At 37.5% G+C, this 18484-nt stretch overlaps 1 protein-coding gene across 1 annotated transcript; it reads left to right on the top strand.

The window, feature by feature from the left end:
- Positions 1-781: 781 nt before the first annotated feature.
- Positions 782-13575, top strand: LOC145989413 (mitochondrial import inner membrane translocase subunit Tim13-like). Its single transcript, XM_083124755.1, has 3 exons — positions 782-971; positions 8521-8589; positions 13042-13575. Exons 1-3 carry the CDS (start codon positions 867-869, stop codon positions 13138-13140), a joined length of 273 nt encoding a protein of 90 aa, XP_082980881.1. The 5' UTR covers positions 782-866; the 3' UTR covers positions 13141-13575.
- The last annotated feature ends 4909 nt before the right edge of the window (positions 13576-18484 follow it).

The following is an 18484-nucleotide window of genomic DNA, read 5'->3' as shown; positions in this document are numbered from 1 at the left end:
TTATTGTAATTGCGTGCTGTAAACTTCTTCATATTATTGCCTAGGTCTTATTCCTTGCGTTTTGCTTATTATTCTACTGCAAATGGTTAATAGAACTAAGATATGGACAATTAAAGATGAAAATATTTCCCGTAAGCTTCCATTACTACGCGAGCCTCGCCACTTGACAGATCCCCTTGGTTACGTCAGAGCTCGTTGCGGCTCCTGGCCAATGGGGGAGCGCCGTGCCTCGAAATGCTCTTCCTAAAATACCTCTATATTCCTTGCATCACACACATGGGCGTCCGCAGGATTTTTTCCAGGGAGGGGCAAGGAAGGTATTTTTTTTCCAGGGGGGCCAATATGGCATATTTTCCCCAATAATAGTGTTCATCCTTCAAAAAAATTGCTTAAATTTGAATTTATCATGTTCATGCAATAATTAACACACATTATTGTGGCTGAAATTAAATTATATGTGTGAAATATGTAATTATTTGTTGACTTTCGTTTTCCAGGGGGCCACGGCCCCCCTTGCGGACGCCCATGATCACACATGGTCACACACACTCGCACAGACTGAGACTGGAAATATATATATATATATATATATATATATATATATATATATATGTATATTTCATTTCATCTCGCTTTTCTGTCACATCTGCTAATTTCTGGATCATAAAGTTCTTAATGGAAATTGGAAACGCATGCGACCTAAGCAACATGTGGCATACGTTCACGTCGCACGCTCCTTGTTGTAAATTGAAAGAAATTATCATGAATAGTCTGTGAAGTGATTGTGCGCAAATCTTGGTTCACGCATGTTGGTTAATGTATATTTGAGTCGCCGGTGAATAAGTGAAAGTATTTTAATCAGAAAAATGGATAGTTTATCAACTAGCCAGTTATCAAATTTGCAAAAAGATGAACTCATGGAACAAGTGAAACAACAAATAGCAGTAGCAAATGCTCAAGAACTTCTAACGGTACGCCGGAAAAGCAAAGGGTCAGCATAGCAAAGCATTATTGCTATGTATTTTATGAAATTTCATCATGTTTGAAAGTTCTCCGAAAATGTGGACAAAAGGAAATTTGATTAGATGTGCCTAGTCTCTACCCATGCACGGTGGTTTTAAAATGGTAAATGTCTGTTATATCGGAGACACATTTCTAACGCATATTTTCAGTTTCAAATGGTTCGTACTTACCAATTGTGTATTGCGGAACCTATTTCAAGGTACCATTATCCTTTTTACTTAAAAACACACACTAGTTTCACTAAAAAGTAGCCATTTTTTAGGTGCTAACGAACGCACATTGAACGTCCTCTTCGTCTTGCCGAACTTCGCTTCATCTATTTCAACAATAACTCATGCGCCTCCTAAGGGACGAGAATTTTGGGTTGCACATTCCTCACAAACTTGTCTGCAAAAGTTAGACCAGTTAACAACAGCATCTCTACTCATGTCTAATTCCTCTTCAATTAAAACTTGTCTTGGGTTAGGCAGATGAAGCTTGAGGTTACAAAAAGTTATTATCTTATCCACCGATAGTTTACTAGAGCCTATGAATGTGCCATTTCTTGCGGAACGTTTGAATCCACACGGAACTTTCTTGACACGTAATTTACCTCGATTCTCTTAGAACAAATATACAACCAATTGCCATCCAACATGCAGCTTACATGCACTACCACATTTTGCACAATCTACTTCTGGTAAAAATTTACTATCCTTCGGACACCTCTAATTTTTTCGTTTCGTCAATTTTTGACATTCGTACTTACGTATCTGCTTCGCGGAACATTCCTGAAGGTGTATTAACGTTGTTTTGATGAAATTAATTGCAATTTTTCACATTACCAGAACGTCTTTCTGGTAGGTGTTTTCCCTTGCCTGAGACACAATATCGCGACTACACCTTCCTACATAATTGCGCGTCCGGCTTCTCTTTTGCCAAATTTTTGACATTCAAACTTACGTATCTGCTTCCCGGAACATTCCTGAACGTGTATTGACGTTGGTTTGATGAAACTAAGAGCAATTTTTCACCTTACGACTACTTCTTCCTCCTACCTTTCCGTTTGCCTCACACACAACATGGCGCGCACACCTTCGTAAATAATAACGCGTAGGAATGACGCATCGGCCTTGTTTTTTCTCGATTTTCAATTGTTATGCAGTGTTTCAACCTTCGGAACCCAAGAAATGCCCGTCGACAAACTTAATCAGATCTATTTCTTTTTAACTTTATTTTTCGCGTTCTGACACCAAACCCAACCTAACTCAACTAACCTATCCACGCACCAATGGTTCGTGGGGCTAGCGCCAATGGTTTGTGGGGCTAGCGCCAATGGTTCGTGGGGCTAGCGCCAATGGTTCGTGGGGCTTTCTTTTTCACTATTGAAACCTTTGCGTGGCCTACTAACCTATCCACGCGCCAATGGTTCGTGGGGCTAGCGCCAATGGTTCGTGGGGCTAGCGCCAATGGTTTGTGGGGCTAGCGCCAATGGTTCGTGGGGCTAGCGCCAATGGTTCGTGGGGCTAGCGCCAATGGTTCGTGGGGTTTTCTTTTTCACTATTGAAACCATTGCGTGGCCTACTAACCTATCCACGCGCCAATGGTTCGTGGGGCTAGCGCCAATGGTTCGTGGGGCTAGCGCCAATGGTTTGTGGGGCTAGCGCCAATGGTTTGTGGGGCTAGCGCCAATGGTTCGTGGGGCTAGCGCCAATGGTTCGTGGGGCTAGCGCCAATGGTTCGTGGGTTTTTTTTTTCACTATTGAAACCATTGCGTGGCCTACTAACCTATCCACGCGCCAATGGTTCGTGGGGCTAGCGCCAATGGTTTGTGGGGCTAGCGCCAATGGTTCGTGGGGCTAGCGCCAATGGTTCGTGGGGCTAGCGCCAATGGTTCGTGGGGTTTTCTTTTTCACTATTGAAACCATTGCGTGGCCTACTAACCTATCCACGCGCCAATGGTTCGTGGGGCTAGCGCCAATGGTTCGTGGGGCTAGCGCCAATGGTTTGTGGGGCTAGCGCCAATGGTTTGTGGGGCTAGCGCCAATGGTTCGTGGGGCTAGCGCCAATGGTTCGTGGGGCTAGCGCCAATGGTTCGTGGGGTTTTCTTTTTCACTATTGAAACCATTGCGTGGCCTACTAACCTATCCACGCGCCAATGGTTCGTGGGGCTATATTTTTCACTATTGAAACCTTTGCGTGGCCTACTAACCTATCCACGCGCCAATGGTTTGTCCACACCCGCCACAAACTTTACAACACACCCACCACACGTCATTCTCCAAACCCTCGATCCACAGTTCTAACTCTCGTCGCAAACGCAGGGAGTTCGAAACACTGGATACCAACAAAACACAATCACGACACGTCATGATATTCACGACGGTGTACGAAGGTGATGGTGTACGAAGGTGTACGAACGTGATGGTGTCGGAAGATGTACGCGCCAAACGCTATCTCCGTCGGAGAATTAATTTTCAAGGAAGAACATGAATTTCAGCTCTGAAACATTCCCAAATCACACAAAACACCTTTCCGATGTTCGACAATGCTACAGGAACTTATTACGGTAAGTAGTTTCTTCTCTACAAATAAATAAATGTGTCCGAAGGATAGTAAATTAGTACCCTACTTCTTCCTTCACTACGCCGTGTTGGATTGTAAAATCCAAGGGATCTTCTACAACTGATAACAATTTCACGTCACATCCAGGACATGCCATTTTCTCATTAAAAAAGGCACGTTCGAAAACCCTTATTCTCGTAAAAAAAGGCACATTTGGAAACACTTCTTCCTCTCGCGAGACTGCGTGACTTTCGACACTCGCGCCACCTGCAGGTTCATAATGGAAACAACGGCATAATGTTGTCGCTTCACAGAAAAGGCTACTTTATTACATCAAAAGTGCTTATTTTCTGTTGTGGAGCATTCCATAGTAACAAAATACCTCCACGAAATGCAACAGAAACTCATTTCCGTAAGTAGTTTCTCCTGTAAATTTGAAGAAAAGTGTCTCCGATATAACAGACATTTACCTTTAAAATATATCATTTTTATAATAGAATACGTGATATTATTTTTATATTAGAATACATAACTCGGTGATCGGCTGTACAGTACACCGTCGAAAATTTCTACTTATAAAAATTTTATCCGAAGATTTCAGTGTTGTACTTATCAAGATGCGGAAACCACAAATAATCAAAATATTTAGCCCGAAAGTGTGATCCATGTTTCCATGTTGGTAACAGTTCGTTATATCGGAGACACATTACAATCGGATATTTTGTGTTTCTCATGCTTGATAGTTGAAGGTGTCATTATGCTTTGTACATGAAAATTACATCGATTTTTCACATTACAAGTAATTCTTTGGGTTCCTTTCTTCCGTTGCGGAACATACAGTATTGCACGTCGTGCTTGTGTTCTGTCGATTTGGAGTGGGTATGCAGTGTTTTAATCTTCTTAACCGAAAAATACCTACTTTCGTGTTCATTATGTCATCACAAACCATTGACGGATAGCCCCAAAAAACCATTCACGATAGCCCCACGGACATTTTCCAGCAAGGTTAGGTAAGCATAGTTAAAAAAAAAAGAAAAAATTCTGTTTAAAAAAAGGCACGTTTGGAAACGCTGACGAGACCGTGTGACTTTCAACGCTCGCACCATCTGCAAGTACATAGTGGAAACAACGGCATTATGTTGTACTTTACAGAAAATGTAAGTTCCTTACATAAAAAGTGGTTATTTCTTGTTCTGCAGCATTCTATGGTGAAGTTTTCAGTTTCCGCGAAAGAAAATACCTCGAAGAACTTCGACAATGGTACAGAAACTGATTTCAGTAAGTAGTTTCTCCTGTAAATTTGAAGAAAAGTGTCTCCCATATAACGAACTGTTACCTCTATGTTTATCAAATTCCGCCCCCGTGGCGGAGTGGATGGGAGATCGCGCTACAATGCCAGGGGTCCCAGGTTTGGATCCCGGCCTGGGCATGGATGTTTGTGAATCGCCAATCGTGATATCATCTCCATCTTCGCAAATTAGCCAAAAGTGGCACAAAACCGAAGTAAAATAAATCAATCTATCAAATTCCTCATATCCCGGAGCACTTCCACAGTATTTTTTACTGACGATATAGGTGTTGTATCATGAAAATGTAATAGTTTCTCACAAGTTTAATAAGGGTATTTTAGTGTTGAGGTTGCTGGAAATGTTTATGGGAGTAAGCTTGAAGAAACTAATGGTCACAATAAAAAACTTTACAAGTCTTATTTATCCGAGAAATTATAATTTGAAAAGTAGTTCACCCAAGCATTTGCACTTCCCAGCAAGCAGCAGTTCTTGGTTTATGCTCGCCTCAGACATAAAATACTGACTGGATTTAATGTGAGCTTGGGATTTTTGTGCTAGGGACCAGATTTTTTGGGATCACAAGTTGGAAGCATTTATGGATTATATTTGGTACCAGTTTCATCGATCAGAGACACATTAAAATTGGATATTTTGTGTTTCGCACGGTTCGTACTTACCAATTGTGTATTGCAGAACATAGTTCAAGGTGCCATTATGCTTTTTACAAATGGGTATATGTGGACAAAGACGGAACCAGCAGAAACACGCACTGTTCACTGGAATATTGTGTTGTGAATACCGGGTGCAAAGCAAGTGAGTACGGGATGAAAGGCACGGAAGTTATTACTTGATCCAAGATAAATATTTCACCGACGCACAGTTGCCATTGCTTTCATTTGCTTGCCCTACGACAACAGGATGCTACTTACGTTTGATGATGTATACCCCTGTCAGTGTTTCAAACTCCCCCTTTTTTTAATATGCTTGCCTAACGTAACCAAACCTAATCTAACCTTATCGGAAATTGTTTGTGGGGCTATCCGTGAATGGTTTGTGGGGCTTTGGTAAGCTACCGTGTATAATGGTTCGTGGGGCTATCCGTCAGCTACCCGTGCATAATGTACAATTTGCACAAGTGGCGAACACAATAGTTGGTATTTTTTGGTGAAGGATGTTGGAAACATTGCATGCCCACTATGGTAGTCAAGATTTGCCCGCCATATTCTGTGTTATGGAAGCAAAAAAAGGGGAAATTACTCTCTATGTGAAATATTGTGTTTTTTTTGTTTTTTTTGTGTGTAAAAAGCATAATGGCACCTTGAACTATGTTCCGCAATACACAGTTGGTAAGTACGAACCATGCGAAACACAAAATATCCGATTTTAATGTGTCTCCGATCTATGAAACTGGTACCTTATATTTTTAATGCTAAGAGCCCTAAATATAACCAACCTAACAAGGGATGCAGTACTTCTTTGCATAAATCATAACCATGATTAGTTCAGAATTTAAAAAATCTGAACTTCAGTCCACATTTTTTTTAAATGCAGAAATTCTATACAGTATTCAACATAACATAAAACTTATGACCAAATAAAGCTGAGCAAATCTAAAGGAAAAAAAATGTCATACATACATACATACACCTCTCTGGTTGTGAACTTTTCACGAATGCCCTTTTCAAACTTGCTGCAATGTACAAAAAAATCGTAGCAAGAGAACTAATTGCTGTAGAGGGAAGGAATCGCTCCCCCTCAACAAATGGCAGGACTCTTAGTGGAGGTAAAATTTAAATACAAGGCACGTCCAGAAAGTAAGTTCCGTTTGGTAATAAAATTAAATTGTGTACAGATACAGAAAAGTTATTTATTGCACAAAATTCTACAACTCTTAAACTACTTTTCCACATAACTGCCGAAATTTTGCAGGCATTTGTCATAGCGTGGCACAAGTTTTTGTATACCTTCTTCATAGAAATTTGCCGCCTGTGTCTTCAACCAGTTGGAAACAGTTTCTTTCAGCTCGTCGTCATTGTTGAAGTGTTGACCGCCAAGGAAAGACTTGAGATGTAGCGACTTTCATCTGTTCTTACATCTCAAGTCTTTCCTTGGCGGTCAACACTTCAACAATGACGACGAGCTGAAAGAAACTGTTTCCAACTGGTTGAAGACACAGGCGGCAAATTTCTATGAAGAAGGTATACAAAAACTTGTGCCACGCTATGACAAATGCCTGCAAAATTTCGGCAGTTATGTGGAAAAGTAGTTTAAGAGTTGTAGAATTTTGTTCAATAAATAACTTTTCTGTATCTGTACACAATTTAATTTTATTACCAAACGGAACTTACTTTCTGGACGTGCCTTGTATATTACCTCCCAATAACGAAAGGAGAAGAAGAAATTGTATACAAAAATTGGCATCCGGCATGCTCCTGTTGCCACCACAGTAGACCAATGTGACCCAAAAAATGTACATAGCAGTGGTATATTCCTACAACAATGCAAAGTCACGTTTGGGCAGATACTTCTTGGGGGTAAAAATAACAATGTATAAGGGAAGAGTGCTGCCATCTTACAGAAAAAAAATATCTGGAAAATTGCTTCTTGCGTTGACCGTATGGACCATATTTACGGGGAAAGATGTGTAATCCCTGTTCCGTGATTTTGAAAAAGAAAATTGGATGTCTTCTGCTGGCCTCCAAATTGACACTTGTGTACCATTATTACATGTAAAAGTAAAATATATCAGAATAAAGTCTGCGGTTGAAGAGTGATACCCATTCATAAGTTACATAACAATTTTTGAAGGGAAAATATTAACATTTTCAAAATGCATTTGTTATAAATAGGAACAATAATTAAATTGTGTTATTCCAGTATGTCATACCTCATATTTACATAAATTAACATACAAGAAACTGTTTATCATGTGGTTTTCAAGAAATGATGTGTTAATTGCTGCAAATGTGGTTGTGGTTTCAATTAAAACCATTCAGAAGTGCATATTGTGGTGGTTTGGTTTGAAACCAACTGTCCACTAAATGTTGAGTTTGCCAGATTTGTGTCCTTAGCTTCTAACTACCAGTAATTATTGTACATTACATACATTAACTTCTTAGGGTGTAATTCTAATGCAACATGCATTATGTGGCTGTCATATTGTGCTGCAATCAGTACCATACTGTCATGTCACACAAGAAATAAGAACAAATTCCCTATAACCCATATCAAGTGTTCCATCAATTTAAACACGTAAATGAAGGCAATTTGTTCTAGTTAATATGTATCGTATCAATCCCTAGGATTGTATGTTTATTTTATTAAGTCTCTCTGAACGCTTCATGTTGACCAGGGCATTCACTTGTTTTTCTCAGCTGTCTCAAGCCTCTTAGGCATGTTTACAATGCATTGTGTTGTGCCATGCAAACCGCTGACACCAAACCCAGAAGTGTTACCTGTTTCCTGAATGCTCAGGAGGTTTGCATGGCACAACACAATGCATTGTAAACATGCCTAAGAGGCTTGAGACAGCTGAGAAAAACAAGTGAATGCCCTGGTCAACATGAAGCGTTCAGAGAGACTTAATAAAATAAACATACAATCCTAGGGATTGATACGGTATTATTCTAATGGGATTATCCTTCACTTGTTCTTTTTATTTCAGAAAATGACAGAGAAATGCTTCAAGAAGTGTATAAACAAACCAGGAACATCATTAGATAGTTCTGAACAGGTAAGAATATTTCAATTTTAAAACTAACGTGCAATTTTTTAAATTCGTTATAATGGGATTGCTGCAAATGCCAAAATTGTATGGCCTTTGCTTTGTAACTGTTACACAAAGTAGGACATCAGAGAAACTTGTGGTAAGTGAAAACCGAATAAACTCCACCGAGTACTGGTCACACCTGAAAGTACCATGAACATGATCACTTTTATAAGTAACAAATTTGTAGTGTTAAAATATTAGTTTTGCTTGTAATTCTACTTGGGGCTATTTTACATGGCAAGTGCTACATCTCTACAAACTACACACACTGAATCAGTTGCTGTTCACAACAGGTACGCCAAGACAGCTGACTGGTGTCAAGTGACAAGCAAAATGTGCATTTATTTCTTAATGGTAACACTGTTAAGCCTTGCTTCCATATTAATAAAACATTAAAATACTGGGTACTAGTTTACTATCCTTCGGACACATTTATTTATTTTTACAGAAGAAACTACTTACTGTAATAAGTTCCTGTAGCATTGTCGAACATCAGGAAGGTGTTTTGTGTGATGTGGGAATGTTTCATAGCTGAAATTCATGTTGTTCGTTGAAAATTAATTCTCCGACGGAGAATAGCATTTGGCGCGTACACCTTAGTACACCATCACGCGTAGTCGTCTTCTTCTTCTTCATGCATCACTCGTCGTGATTGTGTTTTGTTCATGTTCATTGGGTATCCAGTGTTTCGAACTGTCTGTGTTTGCAACGAGAGTTAGAAGGATGGCGTGTTGCCAGCCCCACGAACCGTTGGCACGTGGTTAAGTTAGTTCGGTTAGGTTAGGCAAACATAGTTAAAATTTGGTGTCGTGTTAGTATCAGGATCTAGAAATTGGAAATAATTGCGAACCATTGACGCTAGCCCCATGAACCATTGGCGCTAGCCCCACGAACCATTGATGCTAGCCCCACGAACCATTGACACTAGCCCCACGAACCATTGGTGCTAGCCCCACGAACCATTGGCGCGTGGTTAGGTTAGGAAACAGTTAAAATTTGGTGTCATGGTAGTATCAGGAATGTATATTTTTGGTTGTGAAACAAAACAGTTCGCGAAAATAGACAGTTTCCATTCCGAAAACTAATACCTTATTTTCGCTTATTTTGCAATTTCTAGATGTTTCCCACGTATTCCAGGACGGATAGCGCCACGAAAGATTACAATTTTCTTCGTAAAAGAACGCGAAAAAAAAATGAAAAAGAAATAGATCTGATGAACTTTGTTCACGGGCATTTCTTGGGTTCCGAAGGTTGAAACACTGCATAACAATTGAAAATCGAGGAAAGACAAGCCCGACGCATCATTATGTAGGAAGGTGTACCTATGAGGTGTACGTGCCATATTGTGTGTGAGGCAAGCGGAAAGGCTGAATGTGAAAAATTGCTCTTACTTTCATCAAAACAACGTCAATAAACCTTCAGGAATGTTCCACGAAGGAGATACGCAAGTACGAATGTCAAAAATTTGACAAAAGACAAGCACGACATGCGATTATGTAGGAAGGTGTACTCACCATATTGTGTCTCAGGCAAGCGAAAAGGCCTACCAGAAAGACGTACTGGTAATGTGAAAAATTGCTCTTACTTTCATCAAAACAACGTTCATACACCTTCAGGAATGTTCCGCGAAGCAGATAAGTAAGTACGAATGTCAAAAATTGACGAAACGAAAAAATTAGAGGTGTCCGAAGGATAGTAAATTTTTACCAAATACTGACCAAGGCAGAATTTATTGTATAGAAAATATATACACTAAAAAGGTAATGCTTCCACCCTCGAACAGGGGCTTCTTCAGACGAATATTCACACTAGAATGATGAAAATTACAAAACATCATCTTATATATACACACTCCCAGAAAGGGTCAATACACAAAACAAGATGAAGGCACCAGTCTTTATCTTAGAACATTTTGTGTCAGGAATTCCTGAGTGTGGAATCTCCTGACAGGTGATTGACAGGTACCTGGTGAGAGTTATCAATTCCTCCACTAATGAACCTAAACAGATTCCTTATCTCCTGGACTCCTTCTCTTCTCTCATCCTTTCCACTCTTTCTAACATTCTCCATTCGTTGTTGATTTTCAGCTATTATTTCTTCTTCTCCTATTTTCTCTATTTCCTTTGCCTCTTTCCACTTTCTCACTATTCCTCTCTTCTCCCTCCCTATCCTCCTAGCCTTTTCCCATTCTATGCCGTGTCCTGTTTCTTTTGTGTGCTTGAATATAGCATTTTTCTTCCTCTTTAATCTTACATCATCCTTATGTTGGCGTAACCTGTCTTTCAGTCTATTTTTTGTTTCCCCTATGTACACACTATCACATTCCTTGCACTGAACCTCATATATAATCCCCTCCTCTCTGTTTTCTTCCTTCTTCTTGTTCGTAATCCTTAAAATGCTGCGGCCTCCCTTTCTGTATGTTTTATACCCGCTTTTCTAAGCACTTTGCTTATCGTCTCTGTGGCTTTTCCCATACTCCTTATACCAAACCACCTCTCTTTTTACTTCTCTTCCCCGTCTCCTGTTTCTTTATCTTCTGTCTTCCTTCTTCTGCTTCTGTTTACGTCAAATCTGTCTTCCTTTTTGTACCCATTCTGTTCTAGCTGCTCCCATAGACTCTCTATTTTGCTCTCTTTTTCTTCTTCTTTCGTGCATATTTTCCTGATTCTGTCTTCCATATTCTTTATAAAATTTATTTTTGACCCTTTGCTCACATTACTTCTTTTGTGACAGAAGACCCCTGCTGCACACTTTTTCTGATGCCAAGTGGTCTCAATCTTCTTTCCTCTCTCCCTTGTCATCATTATATCTAGGAAACTTATCTTCTCTTCCTCTTCTATTTCAAGCTCCAGTAATATTCCTTGTGCTTCCTCTTCTATTTCTTTGACAAATATGTCCAGCTGCCTCCTTGTTCCCCTCCATATGTTGAAACAATCGTCCACATATGTGCAGAACAGAATTATTTTGTCCCCTCCTTTTTCGATAGCCTTCTTTTCTCAGTCGTTCATTACCAATTCTGCTAACACTGGGCTTAAACAAGAGCCTATATTTTGGCCTTCACTCATTTTCATTATTCTATCGCCCCACTTTGCAGTAACCATTATCCCAAACAGTTTGCAGAGCTTTCACAACACGTTCTCCGTCCCATTCTCCTATTATTTCTTGTCCCATCCTCTTCCTAACAATTTCCACTATGTGTCCCCTCTTCATGCTCGGGAACATGCTTTTTACATCTAAGCTAAACATTGTCGTCTCGTCCCCACTCACCTTCAGTCCTTTTATAAGTTCCACCTGTCTGGGAATGTGTATATACATTATGACATTTTGGGACAAACAGTGTGGAGCTTCAGACACTGTGTTTTGAAATGCATTGAAGAGAATGGTCATCATTTTTAACATTTGTTCCTTTAAACATTTATTTGTGTACCTCAAATGATAACTAATTTGTAACTTAATTTTGTTGTTCATATGAAATTGTTCCTTGAAACCAAAGAGTTGGAACAAATTAATATTATTTATTGTTACATATAAACATAAATTGCAAACAATTTTGTTTGCCGAATACTTTGCACACATTTTTTTAATAAAATTCGTTTTTGCAATGTTCTCAACGGAAACCAAAACTGTTATTACATAAAGGGAACAAAATGAAACTGAAAACTACCAAATGTTTATAAATGTTAGAAGGTTGCAATTTTTTTTACAAAATTTTTTGAACAAAAAATACTTCTTTTTCGACATGGAATCCAAATATGTAAAACGAATTGGGGTTGTTCCATTTGAAATGTCACATTTACCCCCCCCCCCCCTAATGGGTGGGTGGTGGCGACAAAATTTTTGCGGCATTGACTTACCCCCTCAATAGTATCAATTTTTTTTCTGTGCAATTTTCGATTGGATGCATTCTGCATGCAATATTCCATACTATCATTATAAATGGACAATGCGGTATAAGATGATGTTTTGTAATTTTCATCATTCTAGTGTGAATATTCGTCTGAAGAAGACCCTGTTAGAGGGTGGAAATGTTACCTTTTTAGTGTATATATTTTATACAATAAATTCTGCCTTGGTCAGTATGTTAATGTTTTATTATTTCTTAAGTGACTTGTGAAATTTCCAGATAGTATTATAATAATCTTACGTGCTGAAAGTTTTATTCCTTATAGATTTTGAATGTTTCCATGCAAAAATTACATTTCAGAGAAGAAGAAAATTTAAAATGCAGTGATTCACACAACTGGCTTTTCACAACTTATTTTCTTGCAAATTAATACGCGCTACTGTTTTAGTTTCTTCAAACACTTGGTGCCACAATCACAGCTCATAACTTGATTACATCAGCAGAAAGATTGATAGTACATTTATCTCCGGTTCACTTCACAGTATATTTTTTAAACTTTTTCTCTCTTTCAGAAATGCATTGCTATGTGTATGGACCGTTACATGGATGCTTGGAATCTGGTTTCAAAAGCATACAGCAATAGACTGCAGAGAGAAAGACATCGGATGTAATTAGTTCCATATCTATGTTCATCTTTGTTGCTATAGTGGAATTGTAGACAGGTGACTATTTGTTGCAAGGTAGTGCAGTGTGCTAGGAAGTAGCACAAGGAAATTATGGACAATTGTAAAACACTATGTGTTTGTTCATTTGGATTTATGTTGAATTTCTGTAGCATGTGAAGTATCATTTTTTTTCCACGTGAATTTTGTAAGGTTTTATTCTTGCTTGGAAAGCGGTTGTTACGAGTCTTCATAGAAAAAAAATGTATATTACTGTTTTAAAAACTGATGTAATAAAATTGTAAATATTTATAGATTTTATTACATGCCTAAAACAATGAAAACAGGTTAAATACACATTCTAAGATTATATTAGATATCTCAGGGAAGCACGTTCCTCAAACAAAATTTGTTACAAAAATAAATGCTAAGGATGTCTCCATGTATGTGCATTATTATTATTATTCATAGCAGTTGCAATAACCTGCTGAGGTTTTGTGGAAAAAGTTTTTATGCAAAACAGGGATGTTTTAACAAATAAGTAGTTGACAAGCTGCGCTCAAGTATCAAGTGTTCCTGGCTATAAAAACGTTTGAGTCTTTACCTAAATTAAAAGACAGCTGAGAGTAGTGATATGTAGGGCTCTGATAATTATGTACCAAAAACAGTGAAATCTGTCGATATATGTATCTAAAAATCCAAAAATATGTACTTCTACCAGAGCTCAGAATGTACTTGAGTGGACCAGAACAGTGTTCCATCTGTGAACATCTCAAACCTTCTCGTCAGGAATGCCATCAGAACATTCCATTTTGTTTATTTTTTTAATATTTCACTGCATTTTTCTTTAGAGTTTGAACTAAATTGTCGATACTCTTTAATAGTACAGTACATAGCATTTGTATAACTTCTCCTCTACGTGGAGATGTGTTGTTGATGGGGCTTAGCAGAGTATGATTGTGTCTATGTTGCCTTCATCTTTTTTGTGCCTTGTACTTTTTATTTGTTAGTTACTTTTATTATTATCTTAATCTTTTAATATTAACTATTATTAATTTTACAACATATCATTTCACTTGTGGTTAATCTAATCACTGTAGTAATGAGACAAAAAAACATGTTAATGAAAGTTCATTGTTCCGTTTCGTGAAAACTTCCAATTTGAGCCCTGACTGCGCCACCATTTAAAAATCAAGAAATATAAAATACTGAAAACATTGTACTACCTGCACTTTATATTCTATTTTTTTTTTTAAACAAATTGCTCAAGTCAGACAAACCAACAGAAATAACATACTATTTTACATATTTCTGTTGCTTTTCCAATACACGATCCCTGTTACAGTAAGGAACAAATTTCTAATATGAAAATTCTCCTGTTAGTGCATAACAGGATTTTGTGTTACTAAATGATTTTCCACTTCACATCAGAGGCGCAACCACAAATTTTTGTCGGAAAAGGGGGGCAAGTACCAGGTTAAAATTACCAATAATAATAATATTATTATTACTAGTGGTAGTAGTATCAAAGATGTTGTTATCCTCATAAATTACTCAAAAAGGGGGTAGAAGTCTGCTCGAGCATTTGTTTGGAACAATCGATTTTGAAATATTTTTTCAACATGTTCAATTTCACATTAGCTAATAATGGAAAAGAAACACACAAACTGTATTTTTGAATGGCAGAAAATGAATGATAGATACATTCCGAAGATAATTCTTTTTGTACATATAACTTGTATAACTTTCGTGTACAAGATGTGTTTTACACATATGCAACATAGAGCAACATAAAATAAAGAAAATACATATGCAACAAGCTAACACTAAATTGTGTACATATTCAAAGTTTATTCAATAGAGATACACAACCCATATTATTTAAATACATTACAGAAAACAATGATATTGCGAGCAAGAAAGTTTTTAGATCAAAAACAATATTGATTTAATAGGGTGCAAATAATTTCACAGGGTGCCATGCATTCTTTCTTTTACAACTTTTTAAATTTAGATCGATAGGCATCTATGACTGACTCCTACTGTCCCCTAGCTACAGCTCTGAACTTGACGGCACTGAGAAAAGCAGGCAGGCATTGCGAGCAAGAAAATTTTACGAAATGTATTTTTATTTGCATAAAATTTTAAATCAAGGCTGGGGGCAATTGCTCCTCTGTGCAAGTGCCCTTGGCCATCAACATTTGCCCCACCCCCCTAGAAAAGACTTTCGTAGAAGGTTTGGGGGCCTTGTACCCCCTGTGGTTGCGCCACTGCTTCACATGAAGTAATTTGTGCAAAGCTTCTGGTCTATACTCAATTTTCAAGGCATCTGGATTCTTTCCTCCACTTAGAACTCAACTGTTAATTATATTGTACCTGGGTTTTTCTCCAAAATGGAAGACATATTTTCTTTCACCGTTGTCCCTGATGCTTCGAAACTTTCCAGAGAAGCGACTCTTAAGTGAACAATTTTAAGGCAGTCTGTCCACAACCCCCCTAGGGGTGAAGAACACGCACACCATTGTTTTTCACATTGTGATTTTCGCACTGACATTGGTGTGTCTTAGTCTTCAAATACCCAGACTTTGTTCTGGACTTTAGTGGGCACGTCATAATAGGGTCATTCCACGTCAATTCATCCAGGCCATGTCACCCACCATCCCCGATTTTGATGAAATTCGGTATGCTTATAGAACGTTTGATGCTGATTACAAAAATGACAACTTTTTAAAAATTGGTCAAGGGGTTCAGAAGTTACTTGCTTTCTAAGATCTCCGTGTACGCCACATTCGGCTCCACTTTGAATGACACGCATTAGGTTATAAACGATCTTATCTTCCCTCGGGTTTGCCGTAGAAACTTCAAGTATGTTTTGTTTTGTTCAGAATGGTATAAGCTTTCATTTAAATAACGTTTCAGATGAATGCATCAGTAAACATGTATTTTTATATATAGTTTTATGTATTTTTTTAGAAAAATAAATGACTAACTTCAAGAGCGAATTTCATGCAATGCCCCCCCTTCAATTTCTCCCCAATTTTATATGTAGGTAGCTCAGAGTGTGTACTAATGCCTGATGAAAAAATTGGGATGGGCGGTTCAGAGACAGGGTGATAAAAAAATCATTTGCATAAAATGACATTAAAAGTAAATCTTATTAAAAATGCTTATGTATTTAGCACAACGCCTGAAGTACAATATGTTTCAAGTTACAATATTCAAAATGTATGTTTACTAAGCATAGGCGTAACCTGGCGGGGGCAAAGGGAAGCTCTTGCCCTCTCTCAAATTTATAGATTAATTTAAAATTTGCAAGTAATAATTACAGTGGAACCCCGATTTAAGTTCCTCGATTTTACATTTTCCTTCATTTTTCATTCAATCTTGATGGTCTGGTTAGAAATTTTCCAAGATTTTATATTTTCCTGCGTATTAAGTTTCTTCATCTTAGTCTCCTGGATAATGTAAAATTGTGGTTCCACTGTATCTAAGTTAGTTTCAACAGTCTTCATTTTTTAAAATTTTATATATTATATAATTATATATATAATTATTATTAACATTCCCAAGTTTAGCAAATTTATCTTCGAGAACATTCTTTTTGTGCATTTTATCTCAATATGGAACTTCTTTTTTGGCTACTCTTCATAGGGATACGTAATATGAAGTAAGAATTAATACTACACATTTGTGCTGATTGAAGTTTTTTCAAATGGAGCTTTTTCGCCACATACCACAGAAAATATCCTTCTGACGGGATGGTTGGAACAGTAAAAATACTTGTAAAGACTTCTATAGTATAAAGCAACAAGTACGGCAATCATGTAGAAAGAGTATTCAAGGCATAAATTTCTTAGTAATCATCTAGGGTGAAATGACAACAACCCACAGTACAATGTGTCATCAGCGATTGCAAAGTACTACAACAGTACCAGGAAGTATGCACTATTTTGAACTTACAGGTTCCGTAAGTTACTTTTTACAAGTAACTGAGTTACAGTCAATCATTAAAAAAGTTACTCAGTTATTGTTACTGGTACTTTGAAAGTAACTGAATTTCTTTTACAGTTACTGTAACAGTAACGTACTGTTAATGATCATTGATTTGTGTAAACGTTACACAAAATCAATGATCAAGAAGACTTCCATGTTTTACTTATGTTTCTAGTACATAATATGTATTCATATATTTACATTATTACTGCTAATAAATGATGGAAAACACAGTCAACTTTGCTTGAACGATTATAATTAAAAATCATTTGTATGCCGACCACGGTATTTTGAATATGGTGTCATTGATTCCACTTGCACCTATTTCTTTCTCCTCCATTCCAAGTTCAAAAATATCCAAACATCCACTCCCTCGACAATGACTTTTTCCTAGCTGGACAACAACATTCCAAACGAACGCAGCAGTCTACCAAAAACAATGGAGTTTTCACATATGATTAGAAATGAATTAGTAAAGCGTGGATGTTCTAAATTTAGCATGCAACAAAGTATAGCTTCCTTGCCAGCAATTCCAAGTAAATCCTTTCGCGTAGCATCCGGAGAAGGTACATATTTTATTTTTATAGTCTGGAATAGAATTGTCCAATTTAACTATTTCCCTACTGCAAAAAGTAACTCCGTTACCGTTGTTAACGTTACAGGTACTTACTTTTAAAAGTAGCTAATTACAGTTAGAATTCCTAAATAAAAAGTAACTGTACTTGTAACTTTGTAACTAGTTACTTCGAAACACTAGTTGTTTAAGAGTCAGAGCCAAAATAGTAAGTGCTGATGTGATATGTTTTGTATAACTGTATGGTTTGACTTTTGTGAAGAAGTGGCTTTCAAATTCCAACAGTGAACAGTTATGTAGTAGCATGTGTGTGCGTGACTCAAACTTGTTTGTAGGATTGCTTCAAAAGTCCACGTGAAAATGGCGATGCAGCTATAGAATTCTTGCATCCACTTTGTCCATCAACTTCCCACTACTGGCCAAAAAGTATGCTGTGTTAAGGGGACATTAACAATACAAATGGATGGACATATGTATTTAGTGATAAGTCAAATACTTTAGTGTGTTTGAAATGGTCAAATATCCATCTAAATTGTGAACGGCACAATTTATAGTACATGAAATTTTGGCAATGCATAGAGTACAATTTTTAGGTACTATCTTAATGGGTCACTTGGAAACTTTCTTCGGGTTGAGATAATCGCAAAGTTTTCCATCGCATAAAAATAGTGTCCAGGATTATTTGATAAATACATTTGAAAAATCACAATTATTACTCTTTATTCGTTTGTTCCTCAAGTGCCAGGAGGATCACAAAATATCTTTAACTTATAATTTTGGAGGGGG

This window comes from Lepisma saccharinum, chromosome 6 (assembly GCF_977018435.1).
Source record: "Lepisma saccharinum chromosome 6, izLepSacc3.1, whole genome shotgun sequence".
Lineage (NCBI taxonomy): Eukaryota > Metazoa > Arthropoda > Insecta > Zygentoma > Lepismatidae > Lepisma > Lepisma saccharinum.
Note: the sequence above shows the minus strand (reverse complement) of the source record. Positions and strands in the feature narration are given on the sequence as shown.